The sequence below is a fragment of the Myotis davidii genome, unplaced genomic scaffold (genome assembly GCF_000327345.1).
Source record: "Myotis davidii unplaced genomic scaffold, ASM32734v1 scaffold142, whole genome shotgun sequence".
Classification (NCBI taxonomy): Eukaryota; Metazoa; Chordata; class Mammalia; order Chiroptera; family Vespertilionidae; genus Myotis; species Myotis davidii.
In genome coordinates, this window is record NW_006294400.1 from 3,847,250 (window position 1) to 3,870,041 (window position 22,792).

General features: G+C 41.9%; 1 protein-coding gene across 2 annotated transcripts in view; it reads left to right on the plus strand.

The window, feature by feature from the left end:
• PSMB7 (proteasome subunit beta 7) overlaps positions 1-22,792 on the plus strand; it is a 55,321-nt gene that overhangs the window by 30,394 nt on the left and 2,135 nt on the right. The window contains exon 7 of one of the 2 annotated variants that reach the window (XM_006768587.2): positions 21,555-21,706. In XM_006768587.2, the coding sequence (XP_006768650.1) occupies positions 21,555-21,706 (152 nt within the window). Of the gene's footprint in view, positions 1-21,554; positions 21,707-22,792 lie in introns of those variants that run through there. The other variant, XM_015567101.1, reaches the window with a different exon arrangement.

Genomic DNA, 22,792 nt, shown 5'->3' on the forward strand with positions numbered 1-22,792 from the left:
ATGCTGCTCAGCCAGCACAGCCGTCTCCTGCCAGAGCCACTTCGCTTTGGGCACATGAAGATAACACACATAAGTGACTTGGTTGCTAAAGGCTAGATCTTCCCTTTCTTGGACATCTGTAGGAATAAAAACACCCGACTAAAGAGGATTTAACTAGGTGTTTTAGGCTAAGAACAATAGTATTTTGCTCCAATTAAGAGTAGTAAACAGGTCCGAGTATCAACTATAAATGAGATTAGGATTGTGTTCTCATTTCTCAATGTGAAAATTTATTCCCAAATCAGCATTATTTTCTGTTTGGGGTTCTTAAGTACAGAGAAAAAAAGAAGATATACTAGGTCACTAAAAAGAAAAAGAAAAAACAAGGTCTTCTGGTCTTGTAACTAAAGGAGAGGAGTTCCTTAGGCTCCACAGATCCATTACAAATAATGAAGGTAGAGGGAGAAGGACTGGTGGCTTTCGTTAGAGAATTGCTTCAGTAATGTCAAGCCCTCCTTTAAACCACATTAATCTTTTCACATTTTCTTGAAAGCTTTGTCTATTTCCAATTGATTGGGACCTCCATATGTTAAAGAAAAATGAGAATTGCTGGAAACGGAGGTATGAGGTATATTAAAAGTGACTTAACACTCTGCTAAAGTAATTTTACATTATTTATTTAGAGTTTGGATTTGAAATTATTCAAAGGCCATGAATTTAATATTGGTGTGATTTGGAGAAGTAAAGGGAAATGTGGATCATCCCTTCAATAATACTTCTAATATTATCAATCTGAAGACTGTGTTCCTTAGGTCAATTTTACCTGTAACTTGGAGAACTTCATATTCTGCATTAGTTATGAGACTTTAAACAGGTTGTTCAAATTTCTATTTCAGATTGATTACCTAAATTTATAATTTCAGGTGACTTTTTTTTATTCACGGAAGTTAATGAAACTTGAATCAGACTGACAACAAAATCATTTTAGTAAGGTGAAGGTAGTACCTGCTTTTCCAGTGAAGTGAGTTAAAAGTAAATAGCAGGCAAATAGTAGTGTAACACCTGTCAGTAGATAATACTTTAAAAATCTAAAGATGTTGATACTGAAAAAGTTGGTTGTGAAGATCAGGCTGCCCGCCGGCACCCTGCTTGCTCTCGTGAAGATGAAATGGTGCGGCTTCAGGGGCAGGCCGAGACTGCTCGCCAAGCTGAGAGGACACTGTTTCAGTGACTTCGTTGTGAAGAGAATTTGACCAAGGTGTCATTTGGTTCTGCATTTTCACAGAAAATATTTCAGGGAAATATTTTGGTTTCAAATTTCCAAACTTCTTATTTTCTGTTTTCCTGGGAAGCTTTCTTTTTCTGGGGCAAGAAACCCTTAACTTTTCTTGTCTATTTTGAGACTGCAGGGTTGGATGACTAAGTCTGCTCATTCCTTTCTGTCCGGGAAAGGATTCTGGACATGCCTCAAACAGAAACCCAGGAGAGCATTGCTGCCTCTCCAATCTCGCAGGGGTTGCCAGGACAGTAACTGATCACACTGCACAGAGAATTGCGTTGGGAGGGGGCAATTTTAGGCTATTGTAATTACGAATGGTTTGCTAAACAGTCATTTTTAGATCATATTCATGAAGCAAACTCTTGGCTTTATTGTTGAAACAAATAAATTAGAGGAAGTCCATAGTTGTATGGTGTGTGTGTGTGTGTGTGTGTGTGTTTTAACTATAAACCTGTGCCTTGGAGTGAAAGTCCCTCCGTCCTTAAAAACCGTGAATGTTTCCTCATTGTGTTTAGCTGCACTGTTCAGTATAGTAGCCACCAACCACATGTGGCTATTGAGCACTTGCTGTGGCTAGTCAGAACTGAGACTTAGTACAGATTTTTGTTAGTTTGCTTATTTTTTGTTAATCCTCAGCCGAGGATATTTTTCCCTTGATGTTTTAGAGAGAGTGGAAGAGAGAGGGAAAGTCAGAGTAACATCGATGTGAGAAACACGTTGATTGTTGCCTCCTGCACATGTTCCGACCACGCCCCGGGCCATAGAGGAGCCTGCAACTAAGGTATGTGCCCTTGACTGAAATTGAACCCAGGACCCTTTGGTCTGCAGGCTGATGCTCTATCCACTGAGCCAAACCAGCTAGGGCGGTATGAATTTTTTATTTAAAATCTCAATAATATTTATATTGATTATATTAAATAATACTATTTTACATTAGGTTAAATAAAAATATTACAGTTAATTTCACCAACTTTTACTTTTTTAAATGTAGATGCTAGAAAATTTAAAACTGTATATGTTGTTCACATATTTCTATTGGACAGGGCTAGTCTAGCATCATTTCTTTTCTTTTTCTAAAATATATTTTAAAATATATATTTTATTGATTTTTTACAGAGAGGAAGGGAGAGGGATAGAGAGTTAGAAACATCGGATGAGAGAGAAACATTGACCAGCTGCTTCCTGCACACTCCCCACTGGGGATGTGCCCGCAACCAAGGTACATGACCCTGACTGGAATCGAACCTGGGACCCCTCAGTCCACAAGCCGACGCTCTATCCACTGAGCCAAACCAGCTAGGGTTAGCATCATTTCTTGTCATTTGTACACCACAATTAAGATTTCTGCCATATCCAGATGCCATCTGCACTTTTTTGAAAATATTTTCAAATTAACTCACTGTTTTATAAATTAAGGTACCATTTACATATAATGAAATGTACAGTTTGATAGGTTTTGGCATTTGTAATTAACCAACTGAGGCTTAAAACCACCTAATATTTCCTTCACCTCACACCTCTCCCTCTCTCTCTCTCTCTCTCTCTCTCTCTTTTATAAAGGTGTTTGTTTTAAATATATGTTTATTGATTTCAGAGAGGAAGAGAGAGGGATAGAAACATCAATGATGAGAGAATCATTGATTGGCTGCCTCCTGCACACACCCCCCCCCCCCCCCCATTGGGGATCAAGCCCACAATCTGGGCATGTGCCCTTGACTGGAATCGAACCCAGGACCCTTCAGTCCACAGACCATCGCTCTGTCCACTGAGCCAAACGGGCTAGGGTGCAAACTGTCTTTTTCTAATCAGTTTCCTCCCCCATCCTCCTCACAGCCACTTCAGTTTTTGTCTTTTTTTTTTTTTTTAAACATATTTTATTGAAATGTGCCCGCAACCGAGGTACATGCCCTTGACCGGAATCGAACCTGGGACCTTTCAGTCCGCAGGCCGACGCTCTATCCACTGAGCCAAACCGATTTCGGCCAGTTTTTGTCTTTTTAATTTAAATTTATTTTTAAAAATAGGTTTACATGTATGAAATCTTGGGTTTGATGTTCTGATAATATTTTCCCTCCAAGACATGAAAATGAACACATACTATTAATATAAGTAAAAATGTATTCATTAGCACCGTCATGTGTAAGCCCAGGGGTGTGAATGTTAAACTTTGGGAAAACAGGTCTCCGTTCCTGCCCTACTTCAGCCCTTCTTACCTCCTCCCTGTTCCTTGAATATCGTGTGTACTTGCCCAGGAAGCCTCCTCACTGCTCGTTTCTGCCATCAGTGCTCTCAGTTGCTTCCTCTTTTATTTGTGTCCCTGTACTCTGTCGCACACACTTGTCCCATTGTCTTATGGCAGCTTTCAGAGACATTTCCTCCACTTGCCATTGAGGGAGGGAGACCTTTGAGGGCAGGGGCTGTGAAATCATCTCTGTTTCTCAGCCCCTGATGTTCAGTAGGTGTTTGTTGAGTTGAGATAGAATAACCCTGAGCTAAAGTAAAATATGAGTCATCAAAAACCACCTGGGAAATGGAAGGGACTATTTTTCCCCCATCTGGGAAGTGCTCAAACCTAGCAAACCCCCAAGTACACAGGCAAAAGTGAAGATGGGACAAAGGGCAAATGCTCTTTGGGAGATTATAGGTCAAAAAGCAGAACAGTGAAGCCCAGCTCGGATTCAGCAATGCCTGAGACTGGCCTCTGCTGTTTCCAGTTGTCTGAGCCAGTGTCTTGTCCCACGTAGAAGCCTTGGTTCAAGATTTCAGAGAAACTGCCAGCTAATCATGTGAGTTTATGACACATTAAAAATCTAAAAATCCTCACCCGGATGTGACCTTCACATTGCCTTTAGTGGTCTTGTGTAATTTTCATTTTCTTGCTTTTCTCCTTGCTGTTAGCCTGGAAGTTCTCCTAGCATGGCAACTGGTACACAGTAGGTATTCAGCCAGTATTTGTTGAGTGAGTGGATAAAAAGGTGTTAAAAGCAACTTTGCTTGGTATGTAGTTCCTGATTTGATAACTTCACCTTTAGTGTTCATAATACTTAGCAGTGATAGAAATGAAGGCATAAAAGATTGTATTACTTACTGGTGGTAATCCCATGCTTTATTTTTATCTGCAAAGGTGCATAGTTGGAGATTGTACCTATGTGTCAGCAGAATAGTGCATTTTGAAACTGGGGACATTCACCTGATGACAAGGCACCGGCTAGAATTTTTTGGGTGGTGGTGAATTGCACGAAGCTATTTTTTTTCCTGCTGTTCAGGCTGGTATCAGAAGTAAGCCCTGGATTCTGGTTATTACCCACAGGCTAGCTGGACAGGAAACAAGTGATAACCACACTGGCCTTTTGAGTCCATTTTCCAGTTAAGTATAAGGAATTGGACCATAGCACTTGGATTATGGTGTTAGCTTCATGGGAGTATGTTTCTTGAAAATTGCTAAAAGTGCTGAAATAAAAACAGGTTGTGTTTTAGGGTGGGGAAGGAATTAAGGAAATGAATCAGAAGATGATCCTGTTTCTTTGTAAGAAGGAATGTTTTCATTTGGCCCAGTGAGAAATTTAAACTCTTAAAGATTATCATTCATTAAAATGGGTAGAAGATTAATATTTAGTCTGTCAAGATTAATACTGTTCCCTCTTTGCACTAATTGTCAGAATCTCATGCGAGGGCCGCTGAAGGGTAGTGGTGTGCGGCAGGACCCTCACATCATAGGGAGATGATTCAAAGGCAAACTGTCCTGCACCCTCTGGTATCGACTTGCAAATTAGCATCTGGAATCTAATTAAACAAGCTTAATGAAAGTAGCAGCTGAATGCTGCTGGAAAAGACAATCCGCTTTCCCCCCTCTCTGGTACATATTCTGTACTATTGAAGTTGGTCACCAAACAAATCACGTGAGCACAGTTAAGAAATTAGCATTTATTTGAAGAATAGAAACTGTTTTTCATTCTGTTATGCATTTGGCGTGCTCTGGCGTCCCATGAGAGCCATGCCACAGCAGATAGTGCACAATATTTATAAATCCATGACAGGCAATAATAGCAACTTGAAAAATTCTTTTGCTAGAATCTCAAGTTGAGAGCTGCCAAAAGCTGAGAGGATCAGATCTGCAGTGGCAGCTGCTGTGCCCTACAGTTAGAATTCTAGACTTTGAAGATGCTCAACTTAAAGAAATGAAGACTGCAGGCTTCGCCAATTTTTGCAGGTTTCTAGAGCCCTGGCTCTCTGCCTTTTGAAGATGAGTTGCTGAAGCTTCTACCACTGCCTGAGGCGTGCTAACACCAGCAGGATCTTTTTTCCCTAGTCTTAGTGTGTCTTCAGTTTTAAGTAGCACATGCTTAGTTAATGCCAACTGTTATGGTCCTTTCTCTGGTGCAGTACCGAGGGATGAGCTCTTACCCTATACCCTTCAGAGAGAAGCTACGAAGATAGATGGTGACGTATATAAGTGCCACTTCAGCTGTCTGATTTATGGAGTCATATTTCATCACTCAGCAAGTGCTAGCCTCTAGAGAAGCCCTTATAGATTGCTAAAGACGTGCACAGCCTTCGCCCTAAAGACTTGTGGTTATCTCACAAACGTGATGCCAAACACCTAGCTACAGAGGAAATAGAATTAATCTGTCATTGCAGGCAGCTATAGATCCACTTTAAATAATGAAAGAGTTGATACTAATATGGTACCCTGGCAGCAAATCTTAGAAGTAACTAGGTTTTTTGTTTTTAAGTCCAGTAACAGAAAGATACTGAAGTTATAGATTTCTTTGTGCTTTGCAGATGGACAATTGTGTGAGAGCTCAGTATTATTTTGATTTAAAAAACTCACAAAGAAGCTGTTCAGTTTGGCACATAGATTGCTCCCAAAGGAAAACAGAATATGAGTTCAATGTAGTCGGATGGAAATGGGCACGAGAGGTCAGGAGCCAGAGTACTGGACTGTAAGCCGGTTTCCACTGTACTTCCGCATGACTCCGGGCAAGCCACGGTCCAAGACTGTCCATCTAGAAGATGGGGACCCAGAGACCTGCCTGCAGGTTGCTATCAGGATTAGATGTGGTCTGTAGAACACCTCATGTGGTGGCTCACACAAAACTGGCTCTAAAATATGGCAGCTGCTTCTGTTTTTTTTTTTTTTCAGTAGTAGGATAGAAACATCACATAGCAACATGATTATTTGTAGTTGCATCAGGCTTGGTGATTTATAGTGAAAATAGATATGATTCTTCTTTCCCATCTGAAAGCTTAAAATCGGAGACAGACCTATGTAGTGGTCATAATGACAGCGGAAGAAGCCTTTTTAACACCTAATACCGGCTGTGGAAGGACTTACTATGGGGGCAAGGTATGGAAAACACAGGAATCGTAATAGCTGATGCTTGTTGAGGGCTTCTGCTGTGTCAGGCTTTGTTCTAACAGCCTTTTCTGCATTATCTTATTTACATTTCAGTAGTCACGTGAGGTCTGTACTTAGTTATCCCCATTTTGTAGAGAGAAAAATGAGGGTATGATGAGGTCACACAGCTAGTCAGTGACGGACTCCTGGTTTGAACCTGGTCATCTGACTTTAGAGCCCTCTGATGTAATTGATCACTGTGCTGTTCTGCTTTTTGGCTAGGCCTGTAATTCTTTGACAGCAGAGCGTGGAAGACTTCTTATTCCAGGGGAGCAGAGATGTGGGCTCCTTGGTCTGTTCCTTTCTCTGATGAGGGCTTGTGGAGATGGCAATAACTACACAAGTGTCAGAGGAGGCTCACGTACCTCTGACAAGCGGCATTGGAAGGAGCCCAGGAATAGAAAGGTGCAAGGAAGTTAGATTTACAGAGAGAATGGGAAATAGAAATAAGTCATTTGGCTATGGAAGATTCTTTTTTTTCTTCTTTGAATTTTAGATTTGTTTTCATTTCTTAACTGTCTTCTAACCCAAATATCCTGTGGTTGCTTCAGCCCCCGGCCCCCCAAAGTTTTCAAATATTCTTTACAAGAGAGCTCTTTTTCTCTAGATAGGTAATGTTCAGTTGGCATAGCCCTCTTCAAATTTAGTAATGAGACCAGGAAGTCTTTAAATGTTGGTGAATGGCATTTGTCCATTTGAGGCAACTCATGAATAACTTCAACGAAAATAAAAAAATAAGCAAGGCTATCATATTTGAATAATGAGGTGCTCTTTTTTTCCCAACTGCCAAAACTTTTTAATCTTTGTCAACAATTGTTCTGTCCTCCGTCTTATTTAGGTTGCATCTGTGCGACTCTGAGCTCAGGAGCCCTGACAAGCAGCATATGAATTCTGTATTCATTAGTGATCTTGATCCAAATGCCTCTGTCCCTGCCATGGGGGCTCAGGTGTGGAAGCTGCTTGGCTAATCCCACCAGCTGACATTCAGAGGTTTAATGACTCCATAGGAAGGTGACCACTTGCTGGGAGGTTTGCTGACGGAACCCCCGCAGCAGACAATGGAGATCAAGGAAGACTATCAGTGTTTAGCCGAAGCACCTTCCTGTGCAACTTGAACCCTGTTGGCATCAAGCAGAGTTTTAATAAATGCAAAATTAAAAAAAATAATCTGACCTTCGATAGCTATCATAACAATGATTTTTCTGTCTGTATTGATATTGATGGTGTTTAAGACAGTTTTTCTTGTAGCACTTTAATAGGTGTCAGTTTAATGAGCTGAACTTGACTCACTTTTGCAGATTTTTAGATTTTAAGGTTATGTTGGTCTGGTTGCTATATCCATTTAGGTATGTTGTATGTCTGGGAAAAATCATATAGTTAGAACCAAAATGCATTCTTACTAAATGCTTTTAGGGACTTATGCTGACATTTTTACTTATGTGATCTCTAGCTTTTACGAAATTACTATTAGAATGTAAGTTCTTGGATTGACTTGTGACATGTCACTAGATGTTTTGACCTTTTTAAGGTCCTCTAGTCTAAAAATGTTGGATGCCTTATTATTTAGTAACAGCTTCATTGAGATATAATTTACACCCATACAATTTACTTAAAGTGTACAATTCAGCGATTTTTTAGTACAGAGTTGTGCAAATATCACTACAGTAAATTTTAGAATGTTTTCATCACCCTCAAAAGAAACCCATACCCATTAGCAGTCACTCCCCTTATCCCCTGACCCTCCCAGCCCTAGGCAACAACTAACCTACTTTTTGTGTTGAAACACTTGCCTATTCTGGACATTTCTCATGGTAGGAGTCATACAATATATGGTCTTTTGTGACTGGCTTCCTTAACTTACAATATTTTCATAATATTTCATCCATGTTGTGCCATGTATTGGTACTTCATTTCTTTTTTTATGGTTGAACAGTATTCCATTGTATGGACATACTGCAGTTTATTTATCCATCCATTAGTTGGTGGACATTGGGATTGTTTTCATATTTCAGCTATTAGGAGTAATGCTGCTATGAACATTCGTGTACAAGTCTCTGTGTGGATATATATTGTCATTTTTCTTGTATATACCTAGGAGTGGGATTGCTGAGTCATATGTTTAACCTTTTGAGGAACTGCCAGACTGGTTTCCAAAGCAGCTAGGTCACTAGCAGTTTAAGAATTCTAATTTCTAACCCTCGCCAACACTTATTATCTGTCTTTTTGATTGTAGCCTTCCTGGTGGGTGTGAATTGGTATCTCATTGTGGTTTTGATGGATTCCTTATTGGTAAGACTAATGCAACTGTGGGGCTATTTAGATGGAACTGCTGAAGCACTGGACACACTTCTTTACACACTGGATTTGGGCAGTAATTGAATTGGTTGCTCATTTGTTTAGATACTGAAAGGTCCCTCTCAGAGGCTCTCCTTGAGGCTGTTCTTGTCATTTGATTTTGGTCCTAATACCTGCTTATTGGCTTTCCTTAAGATCTGCAGCATTAACATCATAAATTGTGTCTTCATTTTTGGATAAAAAATGTATTAATTTTCTCTTTAGTTGTATTTAATGTAATGCATTAATTTTTAGAGATGTCAGAACCCAAAGATAACATTTCTGGGACCCTGATTAGAATTATTCTTAGTAGTCATATCCAGTGGAGTTAAATAGTTAATTTTAGAAATGAACAGATATTAAAGATGGCACTCATTTTGTTCAGTGGGTGATTTGGAGAATTACCATTGACCTTTAGAATAGATATTAATTAGAAGATCCTGCTGATGGCTAAAGCTTCTCACCAGCATCAGATATTTTGAGTTGTCCTTCTTTTAAAAAGTGAATTTATTCTCCAAAATTTGAACCCACTGGTAGGCCAACTTTGGAGAGGCAGAAGGAACTTCTTGCTCACATTTTCATCTTGTGGTGTTTTAGAAGCCAGATGGAAGTTTTGTTTTTTCACCTGATGCTTCAACAGCAAGACTGCTCTCTACCATAAAAGTTTGGAATTTAACATGTAATTGCTTCTTTCCCTTTGGTTTTCTAGGATTCCTTAGTCTTCCTTGACTTAGAAATAGCCACTTATATGTCTGTTTCCTGGCCAGGTCCGTGTCTTCCTTGTCATGGTGGTGGCTCATTATCATTTCTACCCTTGCCATTGTATTCTGCCTTTGATGAAAGTTGAAGTTCAAAGTGGGATTTTTGGGTAAGGAGGTTGAAGGAAATTTTAGAAAGTTTGTTCTATTTTTCCTGTTTAGTATCAGGAAGCAAAAGGGGATTAGAAGGGAGGAGGCCAAAAAGGAAAGATATAGTTTACCAAAATCTGCAATGAGCTGGGAATAGGTCCCTCCTGGTGCCTAGGCTCTGGAATTCAAGAATCAACAAATCTTAGGAAAGTGACCTTGTATAAAAGTTGAAGGTCTCAACCTCCAATTCTTGGAGGAGTAATGAAAGTACTACAGATGTCATAGCTGACATAGTTACTGACTTTGAGAATTCTTCATTGATTTTTTTCTGCCAAAAATATTTCTGTGCAAATTTTTCCCTGTCTTCTACCCTGCTATGTAAATACTGAATTCATTTTTTTGTAAAGTCAATATGTAATCAGTTAGCAGTTACTTATTGGGGACCAACAGAATGCAAGGCATTGCACTGGGTACTGTAACCCAGAGGTAGTATTGAAAGAGGCTGTTCGTTCTGTCTGACAGTGGAAGCTCTTTATACAGCCATATGCAAAGTAGATTGAAAAGAAGGGTTTATTTGATTCGGTAGTAGATGGGTAATTATTTGTGATGCATTTCTTTGGAGCAGGTGTTCTATTTGAAATGTTTTCACTTTACATATTCCCTGTAACTGTGGAATGTAGGGGAAAATATACCATATAAGAGAAATATTCCACAAAGTATATTGCTTGCTGCACCTGTGGCAGAATTCCAGCAGGCAAAAATAACTTTTTTGTGACCAGAGACTCTTCAATCAGAGAGTCAAGAGCTAGATTCAGGGATGATGTTGAATAGAAATAAATGTTTAGTGACTTTCAACTGTACGGGTAAAATTAAAAGGAAAATATTATTTCTATATTCTACATCATGATATCAAAGAGAAAATGAACTTTCCTCCCATCTCTTACCAAATTGAAATGCCTTTGCTAACTTGGGTCTCAGGGTCATAATTTAAGTCACTAAAAATACTCCCTCTTTCTAAGTCATCTTTTTTTGTATTCAAGCCAAGCCAAGACTGTTGTAGCTCTCGGGAAAATAAATAAGAAGTTCCTTTATTCATCGATTTCATTCCATTCTAGAAATCTCATTTTGTAACAATTTTGAATCACAACCACTTACTGAACAGTGGCTTTTCATGGGAAGAGAAGGGACGGACCCCCCCCCCCCCCCCCCCCCCCGTATTTCATGTCAAAAGTGAGGTTGTGTGTCACAAATCCAAGAGGTCGTCTGTGGTTAGAGGCTTGCAAGGTCTTGAACAATGACTTTTCTGTGTTTCTTGTATACAGACTAGAGAAACGGAAGAAGTGAAATACAGGATTGAGTGTAACTGGATGGCAGCTTAGAATCTTATAAGTTTTGCCTTGGCAGGTAATTTGGCATAAATTGTTAATGTAAATCTGGGTTAGTGGTGAAGACGTTATTTTAGTAAAAAAGATAAACTGCTGATTAATTCAGCATAGAACTCAATTACAAATTGAAAGTGTCTCTGCGGGACTCCCGGACCCTAAAGACAGCAGATGTTGAATTGATACTCCAGCATATTTCACAGTGGTATGAAATATTAACATGGTTTATTATACTTGTGTGGTGTGCGGTATCAGAAAGGGGGAGGGGGGTGGGGGGAGGGCATGTGGGTGTGCAAAGCAGCCAAGCATCACACATTTGCTAATATACACTGAAGTGCTATTAAGAATTTTAGGAAAGTTTCTTCTTATTTTTTAAAAAAGTCAAATAGCTCTGTGGAAATATTAAATTTAAAATAACATTTAGGCTAAATATTTAAATGTGGTAGCTATATATGTTCACATTGTACATGTAAATGGACATAAAACAAAAATAGTAAACTTACTAATAATTTTTAAATGGTAAGTTGGGACCACTGCCTGTAAGAGTAGGGGAACTTGAGGGCTTGAACTGAGTGTCAGTGAGCTAATTGTCAGCTTTCTGGGCTGGAAAGTTTCCATGGGCTGCTGTACTGTTTTTACCTTCTGATCTAAAGCATATGGTAATTTCAAAATGCCCCTATAATTTTCACTGGCAGAGAAGTTTCATTTCTAGCCAAAGAAAAAAGGCTTCACAGTTTTCATGTATCTGTATCAACTCGAGGGGGGAAAAGTCAGCAAATTTTATATATCGGAAGATCTGAATAAATGGAACTGCCAATATTTAAAGGGCTTGGCAATTCTTAAGAGGCATGAGAATAAAGTTGGCTTAGATGAGATATTTCAAAGCCATTACTACTATTATGACAGTTATTTTTTTGCTTCACAGCCTATATCAAGTCTAGGTTTTGCTAGCCGAAGTAAAAACAGTTCCAAAAATAGCCAAATGATTACGATAAGAACTAATACACCCTGGATACCCTCTCCTATTATGAAGGTTTTTTAAAAGTGCCTTCTCAAAGATTTCTGAGACATAAAAATTTGGCAAAGGCAGAAGGTCAGTGAGCAAAGAAACCAGAAGTTTCTTGGTACCCATGCCACCAGAAGAACATCTTTTATATCCCATTGGAGTGGCCTTTAAGGCCTTGATAAACTATTGTGAAGTGGTGGGCATTCTGAGGTATGAAGGGTGCCAATGTGTTCCATTCCCCGAGTTTAGTGATCTCCAGCTGGGTGCCAAGCTCTGTGACTGGTTAGGAGACATGGTCCTTTTCTTAGAGGCATTTACAACCTAGAGGGTGGACAGGTCCACAAACGATGGAAATTATGGCATGAAAAGTGCAGGAGAACTGTAGATATAAGGAGGTGTAGAGGTAAGAAGAGTTGGTGGAATCTCTCTGGGGGGGTGGAGGAGGAGGCTGTAAGATGGCCTCAAAGAGCATGTGACTCCTCACTTGAAATTTTTCTGTCTTGGGTTTGAGGAAGGAGTGGAGCAGGGAGGCTGAAGAGAAGGAGAAGAGACCATTCTAGACAAGGGCATCAGGTACAGAGGCGTGGGGGCTCCTCCTGCTCTAACTTTGTCAGTTGTGTAATCCTGGAAGTTTGGACCGCTGAACATATTGGGAAATAGGAAAACGAAACTCCAGACAGTGTCTGAAGTTGTCTAGGTGGTCATTTCCTGAGTCAGTGTGGCCTTTTAATTAGCATCTGCTCTTCAGTGTGGAATAAGGCCGAGCTTAGCATCCCTGTCCCTGCATGTGAATATTTAGTTTAGAAAGCTGCCAGGTTCCATTAGAGATGGTTGTGTTTCGGCAGTGGGTGCAGGAGCTGTATAGACTTTTCAGATGTCCTTTGAGATTTACGTTGCCGTGTAATTGGGAGATGCTGGTACTTAGTGTGTTGTGCATGGCAGAATGTGAGATTACCTGCTGTAATGAGACCCCAGCAGCATACCCAGGGAAGGCAAAGTTTTAACCTTAACAGATAATGTTACTTGTGGGTTTCTGGGAGGTAATTTATACCACTCTCCCCTAACCCTGAAATTCTGTAGGAACAAAAATAAAAACATGGTATGAGGTTGTGCTAAATAGATATTTTAAAATTCCACCTAGTAATACAGGTTTTTTAAGTATTTGCAGTGAACATTGTATCCGTAGGATGTAGTCACACTTGTAGTCATTGGCATTCTGTCATAATGTTGGAATATTGTTTTTCTGAAATTGGGACTTCAACGATGTCAGAATATTAAAAAGATTTAAGGACGCATTATCTTTGATTCAGATACATTGGTTTCTTCTAACTCAGATCAATTGAATCGGGGTGGTAGAGGAATAAAAAGGGTGTGATGGAAAGTGTGGGCATGGGCTTTGGAAGAGGTCTGGAACTGAAGATTGATTTTTGCCTCTTGTGTAACCCTTGTAACCCTAGTTTATAAAATATAAAACTCATTGGTAAACAGGCTCAGGTTAGTATTTGAAGGGATTGTTTGGCGAACTGTGTTTGTAATTGCAGCTGGCTTAACAGAAGTTTGCTCTCTTATCCTCTGGCCTCTTTGGACTCTACATTCTCCATGGGCCAGGTCTATGGCTGTTCAGACTTTGTCCCCAGTGGTTAGCACAGTGTCTATGGAGAGCATTAGTGTCATCAGTGAATGCTCGCTGAACTAAACTGACCTGTACACTTCTTTCAGGGGTTTTATATCGTTTGAAATTGGCTTCATATGTGGCCATCTTTAAACTTCCTAGACCAAGAGTGCTCTGTACTTCCCTGGGTCTCCTTCCTGTCCCTCCGGATCCTCATGAGGCTGCAGAAGCAGATCATGCAATCTAGTGTGTTCCCCGCATAGCCTTCCCATACATCCCTGCGCTCCACAGGGTTTCCAGCCTCCAGCCCTTGGAGTGGATGGGCTTGGTGTGAACATGGCGCTTCTTTTTATCTTTATTGTGTGACCAAGGAACAAATTCACTTCATTCCCCCCCCATTTCCAGGTGATAATCTTTTCAGCATCTACAGGAATATATTGGCAGAGTTATCCCACTGACTGAATTGTTTTATGGAGGGAGAGAGAAATATTATTAAGATCTTATTACTACCTGGGCAGCTTGGTTTTCATTTGGAGGATTGTTGAACATGTTTCTCACTTTCTTTAAACCCAGTCTTGTTTTTTCCCTCTGATTATATTTGATTCAGTGCAGCCTTGCAAATATATATTTATGTACACATATGCTGTGAGCGCTGATTTCTTCTCCTTGTGGAAAGCAGTATGTTCCTATCTCTCTTGGTCCTTTTCCCTCTGGAAGCTTAGGTGTTTTTCCTTCTAGTCATTGTCTCAGAATCCAGCAAAACCTCTTGTCTACCACTGATTTTCCTGGTGAGATAGGAAGACATAGGCTTTGGTGATGCCAGGCACTAAGTTGGCATGGATCCCCACTCCCCCTTATAGCCGTGTGCCTTTTGGTGCATCAGCCAACTTTCTAGCGCCTCAGTTTCCTCTGCTGTACAGGTGGTGATTGTGAGGATGAAATAAGGAACATAAGTGTTTGGCTCAACCCAGGGATGTGGTGGGTGCCCATGTTAGTTTCTCACATCCTTGCCTCTTTTCTTCCACCCTAGAACTTGCTAACAATTCTACTTGTAAAACCTGTGTTAGGGGCATTCTTGTTTCTTTATTCCTTCCAATAGACCTTGGATAGAAGCATTATCCCCATTTTCCCAATGGGCAGTCTGTGGCTCTGAGAGCTAAGTGCTGTGTTCATTAGTGACCCAGCTCTCCTGGCATTTCTCATTCTGTGTACTCTGTGACAGCCTTTTGTGGCCCACTGTGCCTTGCAGCCTCAGACATCTCCTCTCCTAGCCCTAGAGTTGCAATCTGGGACAGGCCAAGTTGGCCATGACTTGGTTGGCAGTTCCTGGTTCATGAGCACCCCTCCCCATCCCTATCACAGCAGGTTTTCCCTCATTATTTGCATCACCCAGATCATGGGTGCCATAAAAAGCTACCAAGGAAAGAAATGACAGCACCATCTAGACCTTAAAGACATGGTCACTAATTCACTCCTCCCTTTGGGCACACCCAGCATCAGCTGCAACTCCATTACACTGGACAGTTCCCGGGTATTCACACAAGTAGACTGTGTTTACCCACACGGTTCAAGCCAAAAACAAAACTCAGACACCTTTGTTTTGTTGCACAGCCCTGTTTAAAATAATTAAATTAACTTTTCCCACTGTAAGATACAGGTTACACATGGGACACATCAGGACTGCTGCACGATACAGGGAGCCTACTGCTTGGAGTGGGGGACTGTTTTAAACACTTTTTGAGCTCTTTAAATTTTATCCAACCGTCAGCCATGAATGACTCCTTCAGGCCCAGCATGTCTTCAGGCCACCACCAATTACTGGGTTTAAACCTCTCCTCTAGAGTGTCTGTCTTTGAATGCTCTGGTTCCCTGGTCCCTAGTGGGGAATGATGCAGTTTTGAAATTACCCCATTTTGGGTAATTAATTTCATCTTTTAGTTTGGTAAAGCTATGAGTACATTTGAAGTTGACGTTTTATTTGTTTCTTTGTTGACGTCCACACCGAGCACTGTGTTAGCTGCTGGGGCAGAGAGGGAGATGGTGTGGTTTTAGTCCCTCTTAGAGACCCAACTCTGGTCACAGCCAGACTTTTCTGCTCTGCTGCCGATCATCAGAGCAGTAGCCGATCAGAGTGATAAAAGATAATGCAGGTTTTCCCAGATGAATCTGGACTGCTTTCATTCTGTGTGAGTAAAGTCCTTAGTTTTCAGTAAAGGAGCAAACTGTTATGAAATAAATATCCTCAGATGAATAGCAAGTAGGAAAATTGATGAAAGTAGTGTGAGAGGTCAGCTATGATGCCACCCACATCCTTAGTGTCCCCTCAAGCAAAGGCAGGAGGGCCACTGTCCCGACTCCTGGCTGGGTGGTGGGATGGAGGGCAAAGGGACCCTTCTGCAGTGCCCTGAGTAACAGCCATGAGAGCTGCCTTCCTCGTGAAAAAGGTGGAATATTTCCATCTTAACCCCCTTAACGTCAGCACCTCAGCTACGGAAATAAAAGATATTTTCCCAGCATATAACCAATTTTATTTTTTTAAGAATTAAAAATATTTTAGTTACAAATTGATTATTTAAAGTGACTTACCATATATTTGTGTTTTCACATTCCAAAGCTGTATCTAAAATAGTACGTTAGTTTTTTAGTCAAATGCATATTTCATATTTTGTAAGTAAGGCACTGTTCAGAATGCATAACTGAACAGCTGGATGTAGAAGGTTTATTTAAAGAGTATTAATTTGATGCTGAGCTGTCCAGGGTGCCCATTGGCTAGGGCACCTACACTGTACTCTGGTGACATTCCCAATCTAAAAATCACTTAGGTGAGAAGAGAAATTCGATTGTACTGTAGACGAGAATAGTGTGGAAAAGTTTCTTTGCGGTGCTATTTTGGACCTGCACCATAGCGGAGGCCAAGATAATCTATCAGTTTGTGAGTGTCTACAAAATGCAACTCTCCAGATAACAGGTTTAAAGTAAAGATTTAATACAGTCTCCATCTCCTATGATGTTGCAGTGACAGTTTAAAACTCATTCTCTAAATCTCAGCAGACTTTATAGCTAGCAGTGGGCCAATATAAAGTTTAATAGCATTACAACACATAAATCATCTTTTAAAGATGCTGCTAGTAGCTCCAATATTAAATGCAGACAATCGCCTGTGTTATAAATAATTTATCAAACACCATTTCAGATTAGCCTTCCATGCTGAGTTATTTATTTTAGCCTTTTCTGTACGATTCCTAAGGCACTTTTTGAAAGATCCATTACTGGTCAGTTTAATGAACTTGGGGGTCTGTTTTGTCCCCTCAAGCACTCGGGTACAGCTGTGGTGACCATTACATGGCCGACGTGGACCTCTTTGTGCCTTTTACAAGTGCTGCCCATTTGTCATGTAGCGGTAAATGGAGCTGCACATTGGAGTCCAGGGACACATTGTGCGATGCAGTGATGGAGACAAACAGATAGCTCTATAAAGTGCTGCTTGTCACAGCTGACTTGTAGTACAGTACATCACTCTTATTGTAATCTCATTTAAGAAGCAGGGGTGGCCCGCGGGACTGATATTCCCAGTTAGTTTGGTCTTTGTAGCCATAAAGCAGGAAGTGCTCCTTTTATATTCTCTGAACTTCAGGGAGTGTGCTTTTTGCTTGGATTAATTATTACAGGAACTTCTCCATGGCACTGGGTGAAGATTTGTCAGCACGTTTGTGTGGGCCTCCTCCTGGCCGGGGTTTTAGTGTGGCTGTCATTGCTTAGAGATAAACTGTATCTCTAGGAGCCCTCTGGTTTGCTTGATTAAATAAGTTAGCATTTATTAAGCAACAGCTATATGCCAGACACCATAGTAGGTGCTTGTCATACTTTATTTCTGATTCTTGCAGCAGTTTGTGAGGGCTCCTAATTTATCATCACTGTATTACAGAGGAGGAGGGTGAACCCAGAGAGATGAAGTGACTTGCTCAAGGTTGCACAGCAGTAAGTAGGAAACTGGGGATTCAAATCTAGTCGGTCCACCTCCACATCTGCCAGATTACCTTGACCCTGCGTCCCCCAACTAACTTTCAACCACTAGGGTCATGGTGATCTTTTGCTTGAGCGTTTCAAAATAAAACGAAGCTATACCATTAGCCTGGGAGATGTTTCTGGTAGCCAGGGTGAGTCCTCCTGGTCCATCTACATACTAATCCAAGTTCCTCTGTGACTAGCAACATAAATCTGTGAGCAGCTGGCTGAGGAGGATGCTGACCTGGCAGTGGGAGAGCATCCCACCTGGGCCTGACAGCTGGGGTCGCGGGCTCTGCAGGGCCCTTGTCAGAGCCCTCTGTCACAGCTGTCCCCAGTCAGATGATGCGCAGGACTCAGGTCACTCTGCATCTTCCAAGAAAGGGAGGTGCAGTTGCCCTCTGAAGAATGAATCCCAGAGGAGGAAACAATGCTTCTTGCCCGTATTGTGGGCCAGAGACAGATACAAAGGTGGTGTTTTCCCTACCTCTTGCTTTTTGTTTGTGATTTTTTTGATAGTTTTTCTAAATACTTGGTAGCACGTGTTAAAGACAAGAGTTGTTTAATTGTGAAATTCTACTATAAAGAAAACACAGCATGAATATGCCCAGTAGACATTTGCATATGTGTCTAGAATCCTGGAAATGGAAATCCTGTGGTGAAAGACAATATTCGCCATGTGAAGCAGTTCCTGGGACATAGTGGGTGCCTGTAAATATTTGTTGAAGGCATTAACTATGTAAGTAGTGGGTGGGCAGCAGAGCCTTGTTTGTGTTTTTAGAGGGCTTTGATGGGGGTGGGGCTATGTGAAATAACACTTTGGACCTTAATATTAATCTTTGTTATGTGACATTGTAGACATGTTTATTTAGGTGGTAGTCTGTGGGCAGTTTGTGAAACACAGTGCACACCGCCCCCCCTGGAAATGACCCTCAGAGGAGCTCAAAGAGAAATTGGCAACCACCGTCCTTTTTTAAAACTTGCCCAAGTTCTGAAGATTCCTGGTGATGGGGGAATGACATACCCTTCATCAGGGAACTGCTGTCCACTGTCCCCGACATGCCAAGAAGCCCCCAGCTCAGAACTGAGACAGGTTACTTGTGAGCTGGCGTGGTGCCCTGGCATGCCGGCCCTGGAGCCTGAAGACCTCTTTTACTTTTTACTAGCAGTGTGACCTTGGGTGAGGTCGGTCTGTGTCTGTCTGTCTGTCTGTCTGTCTGTCTCTCTCTCTCTCTCCCTGGCATAGTTTGTGGCAGCACCAACCACAGAGGAGGGGTGGGAGCAGGGATAAAAACCATTATTGTCAAAGTGCCTAACTCAGTACTTGGCACATTATAGTAGTGCTCAGTAAAATATAAGGTTCATAACATTTTTGAGTCTGGTGTACATGAGGAAGGTAGGACTGGGGAAAAAAGTAAGGGACTTATGAGATGCTTTTTTCCTTAAGGAATTATCTTCCCTAGAACTGTGGGGAGGAAAGGAATTTAAAAGGTGTTATCCCAATTTTTAAAAGCCTCTATTTTACACTTAAATAACAGCACACATGACAATTTTATGAATAAAACTATACAAAATATATTTTAGATGTGCACATTTTTAAGTTTTGTAAGTGTATATACTGACAGAATATTTGTAAAATAGAGGAAGGCTCACCTACAACTCAGCACTGTCGGCATTCTGGTATCTGTGTGCCCGGTCTAATTGATTGACATTAGATATGCATGCCTATATCATGTGTGTATTTCAGTTTCCTTTAAGTCTCCCCCATCCCCATCCCCAAATATAAAATAATTGTAACTGCAGTCCTAATTGCTGCCAGCAGGATTTGTGACATCCACTAGGTACTGTTGGCTGGCTCAAGGCACCAGCAGCAGAAGAAACGATGACAAAGCAAAGGAAATAATACAGCAGAGAAGGAAAGTAGAGATGGTAGGGCAGGAACAGGGGAATAAACAAGGTGCCCCCAGCACCCGCAGGCATTGCATGTTCAGGGTTGTTTAATAAGAAAAACAAGTTGGAATGAGGTTGCATTTGTTAAGTTAGTGGTTGGCTTTTGCTGTGTGTAGGGTAGCATCAGCAGCAGTCATCTCCTCTAAGATGTTTCTTTATTACCATCTTCACTAGTTTCTGGTAAGGCTTAGGCCTCATAGACTGTTGGGAGTCCGGGAGAGAATTCCTGATTACAGGATCTTGTTACGGGGCTGTGTATGTGCAAGAGAATAACTGACTTTGGTGCTCCACAAGGTGCCAATCAGAAAGTGAATGAAACTGGTGGAATGAAGATCAGAATGACACCCTAGCCTTTGTTGCTGGGTTGCTGAGGATCCCACTTCTGGCAGAGCCATCTCCATCCCTCTCTGAGTCTGTAGAGGGCGCTGATGACACTGGAATCCCACTCTCTGGCTTAGGGCAGGCAGAGGAGCAGGAGTGGTCTTTCAGATCTCACAGCTTGAAGTCAGAGACTTTGCCCATTGACGGTCTCAGGCTAGAATTTGGGATGGGGAGCCTTATTTCTCAAAGGATGTTACTGGATGTGCTCTTTAGTTTGCATATTTATGGACTCTCACGTCCTGGTGGGTAGGGAAGGGGCTGCAGCACAAGTTAGAATCTCTTCTTTGGGAGATTGATTCACTTTTGTCAGATTGATTCACTTGTCATTGTTGCATAAAGAGCTCGAACTTGGTGTCCCCAGGTCCCACCTTGCTTTCTCCTGTCTGCCTTCTGTTTCACTACCCTGTTTCATGAGTGCCCGGTGTGTGGCCTTTCCTTCAGTCCTCTCTCAAGCTTTGCTGACCCAGCCAATATTCCCACCTCTCTTTCTGTTATCTGCTAGCCGTACATTGTAGTTCCTTGGGTCTGGTGTCCCCGCTAGAGTCCAAGTCCCTACAGGGCAGGGATCTCCGGGTCTTCATCCATCTCTGCAGTCCTAGCTCCCAGCACAGGACCCAGCATGTTGTAGGCCTTCTTGGATAGGAAGTGAATTAAGCTATTTTTTTTTTTTACCAGTAACTGTTGGGAACTTAGACTTGCTTCTTAAAGGAAAAGTAGAAGAAAGAGTAATTCAAAGAAATGAATCACTTCAGGGAACATGTAGGCTCGTTAGTCAGGGAGGTGATAGATTCTCTTGGGCAAGAGGTCCCATACTTGACTCTGCCAGCATTTTCCCAGAACTCTCGTGTTTGGTGTCACTTTTCCCTCTGATACTGACTTTCTTCACTGTATTATCAGGAAGTACGTTCCAACCATTGTTGGATATTTTCAATCAGGGGTTAGCAAACTATAGCCCATGGGCCAAATCCATTCCACTGCCTGTTTTTGTTAATATAGTTTTATTGGCACATAGGTACACATATTTGTTTACATGTTGTCTTTGACTGTTTTGTGCTATCATGGCTGAGTTATGACATATACTGTATATTCACAAAGCCTGGCCCCCTTACAAGAATTTACTGAGCTCTGGTAAGTTGCTCTCCATCTACCCATCATCCTCAGTTATGTGGTGATTTCCCTGAAGCAGTGTGTGGAAGAGGGGTGCATGCATAACTGGTTTGAAAGGCCTGGGTCCCGCACTTACCAGATGAGGAACCTGTGGCAAATCATTGAGGTACTTTGAGACCTTTCCTTCATCTATAAATGGGCATTGAAAACAGTGCCTGCTTCCAGGTGAGTGTGCGCACTGCTGGACATCGTTGTTGCCATTCTCTTTCTCAGGAGGAGGAAGCCAAGAAGCTGGTGAGCGAGGCCATTGCAGCTGGCATCTTCAATGACTTGGGGTCTGGAAGTAACATTGACCTCTGTGTCATCAGCAAGAGCAAGCTGGACTTTCTCCGCCCGTACTCAGTCCCCAACAAGAAGGGGACCAGGTGAGTGAAGGAAGTGCAGTTCTTCCTGTGTCCCATGGCTTCCGTGGCCAGCCTTGGCCCCTCCGTGGCATCTGGACAGAGGATACTTTTAATATTTTTGATTTCAGAAAGGGGGAGAGAGAGAGAAACATCAATAATGAGAGAGAAACATCAGTTGGCTGCCTCCTACATGCCCCCCACTGGGGGTTGAGCCCAAAACCCAGGCATGTGCCCTGACGTGCAATTGAACCATGACCTCCTGGTTCATAGGCTGACGCTCAACCATTGAGCAACGCCAGCTGGGTACAGAGCTTTCTTGCTTCTTACCCACATTAAGTAAATCCAGTGTCCCCAAACCAGCCTCACACAACAGACCTTTGAGTCATTTGATTTATGATTCTGGGCTGCTGTCAGGTATAGAAAAGTGATTTAATTTGAAAAATGTTGATAGGAGAGGTGGAGTGAGACCCACAAGAGTCCTGGGTGGAGGGTTGGAGGAACAGGGTTGAATTACCTGCTGTTCTTTCTGTGTGAAATTCTGTGAGAAGATGCATTTTTCCCGGGGAACCGTCCGTAGCTTTTCTCCGAGTGGTGCGCGTCCTAAGAGGGTATAAACCACTGGTTAAGAGTCTCTGAAGCCCAGCCATGGGAGCTAACAGGTGTTTCCGAATCTTGAGGGAGCTGTGCCAGTTAGCCTGTGGCATGTGCTGAGCCGCACTGGGTCTCATTGGTGCAGCCCAGGCTCAGAGCAGGGACAGGTTGGAACAGAAATGCACCGTTTCTAGCCCTGGTGGCTGGTGTGTGCAGATGAACCACTCATTTGCAATCCCGCATGGTTGTCCAGCTGCTTGACCATCCTGTGTCTCCTGACCTCCTCCTGGAGCCTGAGCAACTCAAGGTGTGTGTGGCTCCTTGAGCACTGTTTCCAGCTGCATTCATCTGAGGATAGCCAGCACATCGCCTTCTGGAACACTTGCTTTAACTCTGACAACATACACTCAAAACCCAAATCAGGGCTAATTCACAAGGAAAGAATAGGACATTGAGAACCAGCAGGCACTCCTTGCAGCGTGTACTCAGCATTGCAGAAACTCAGTGTGTTCTTGA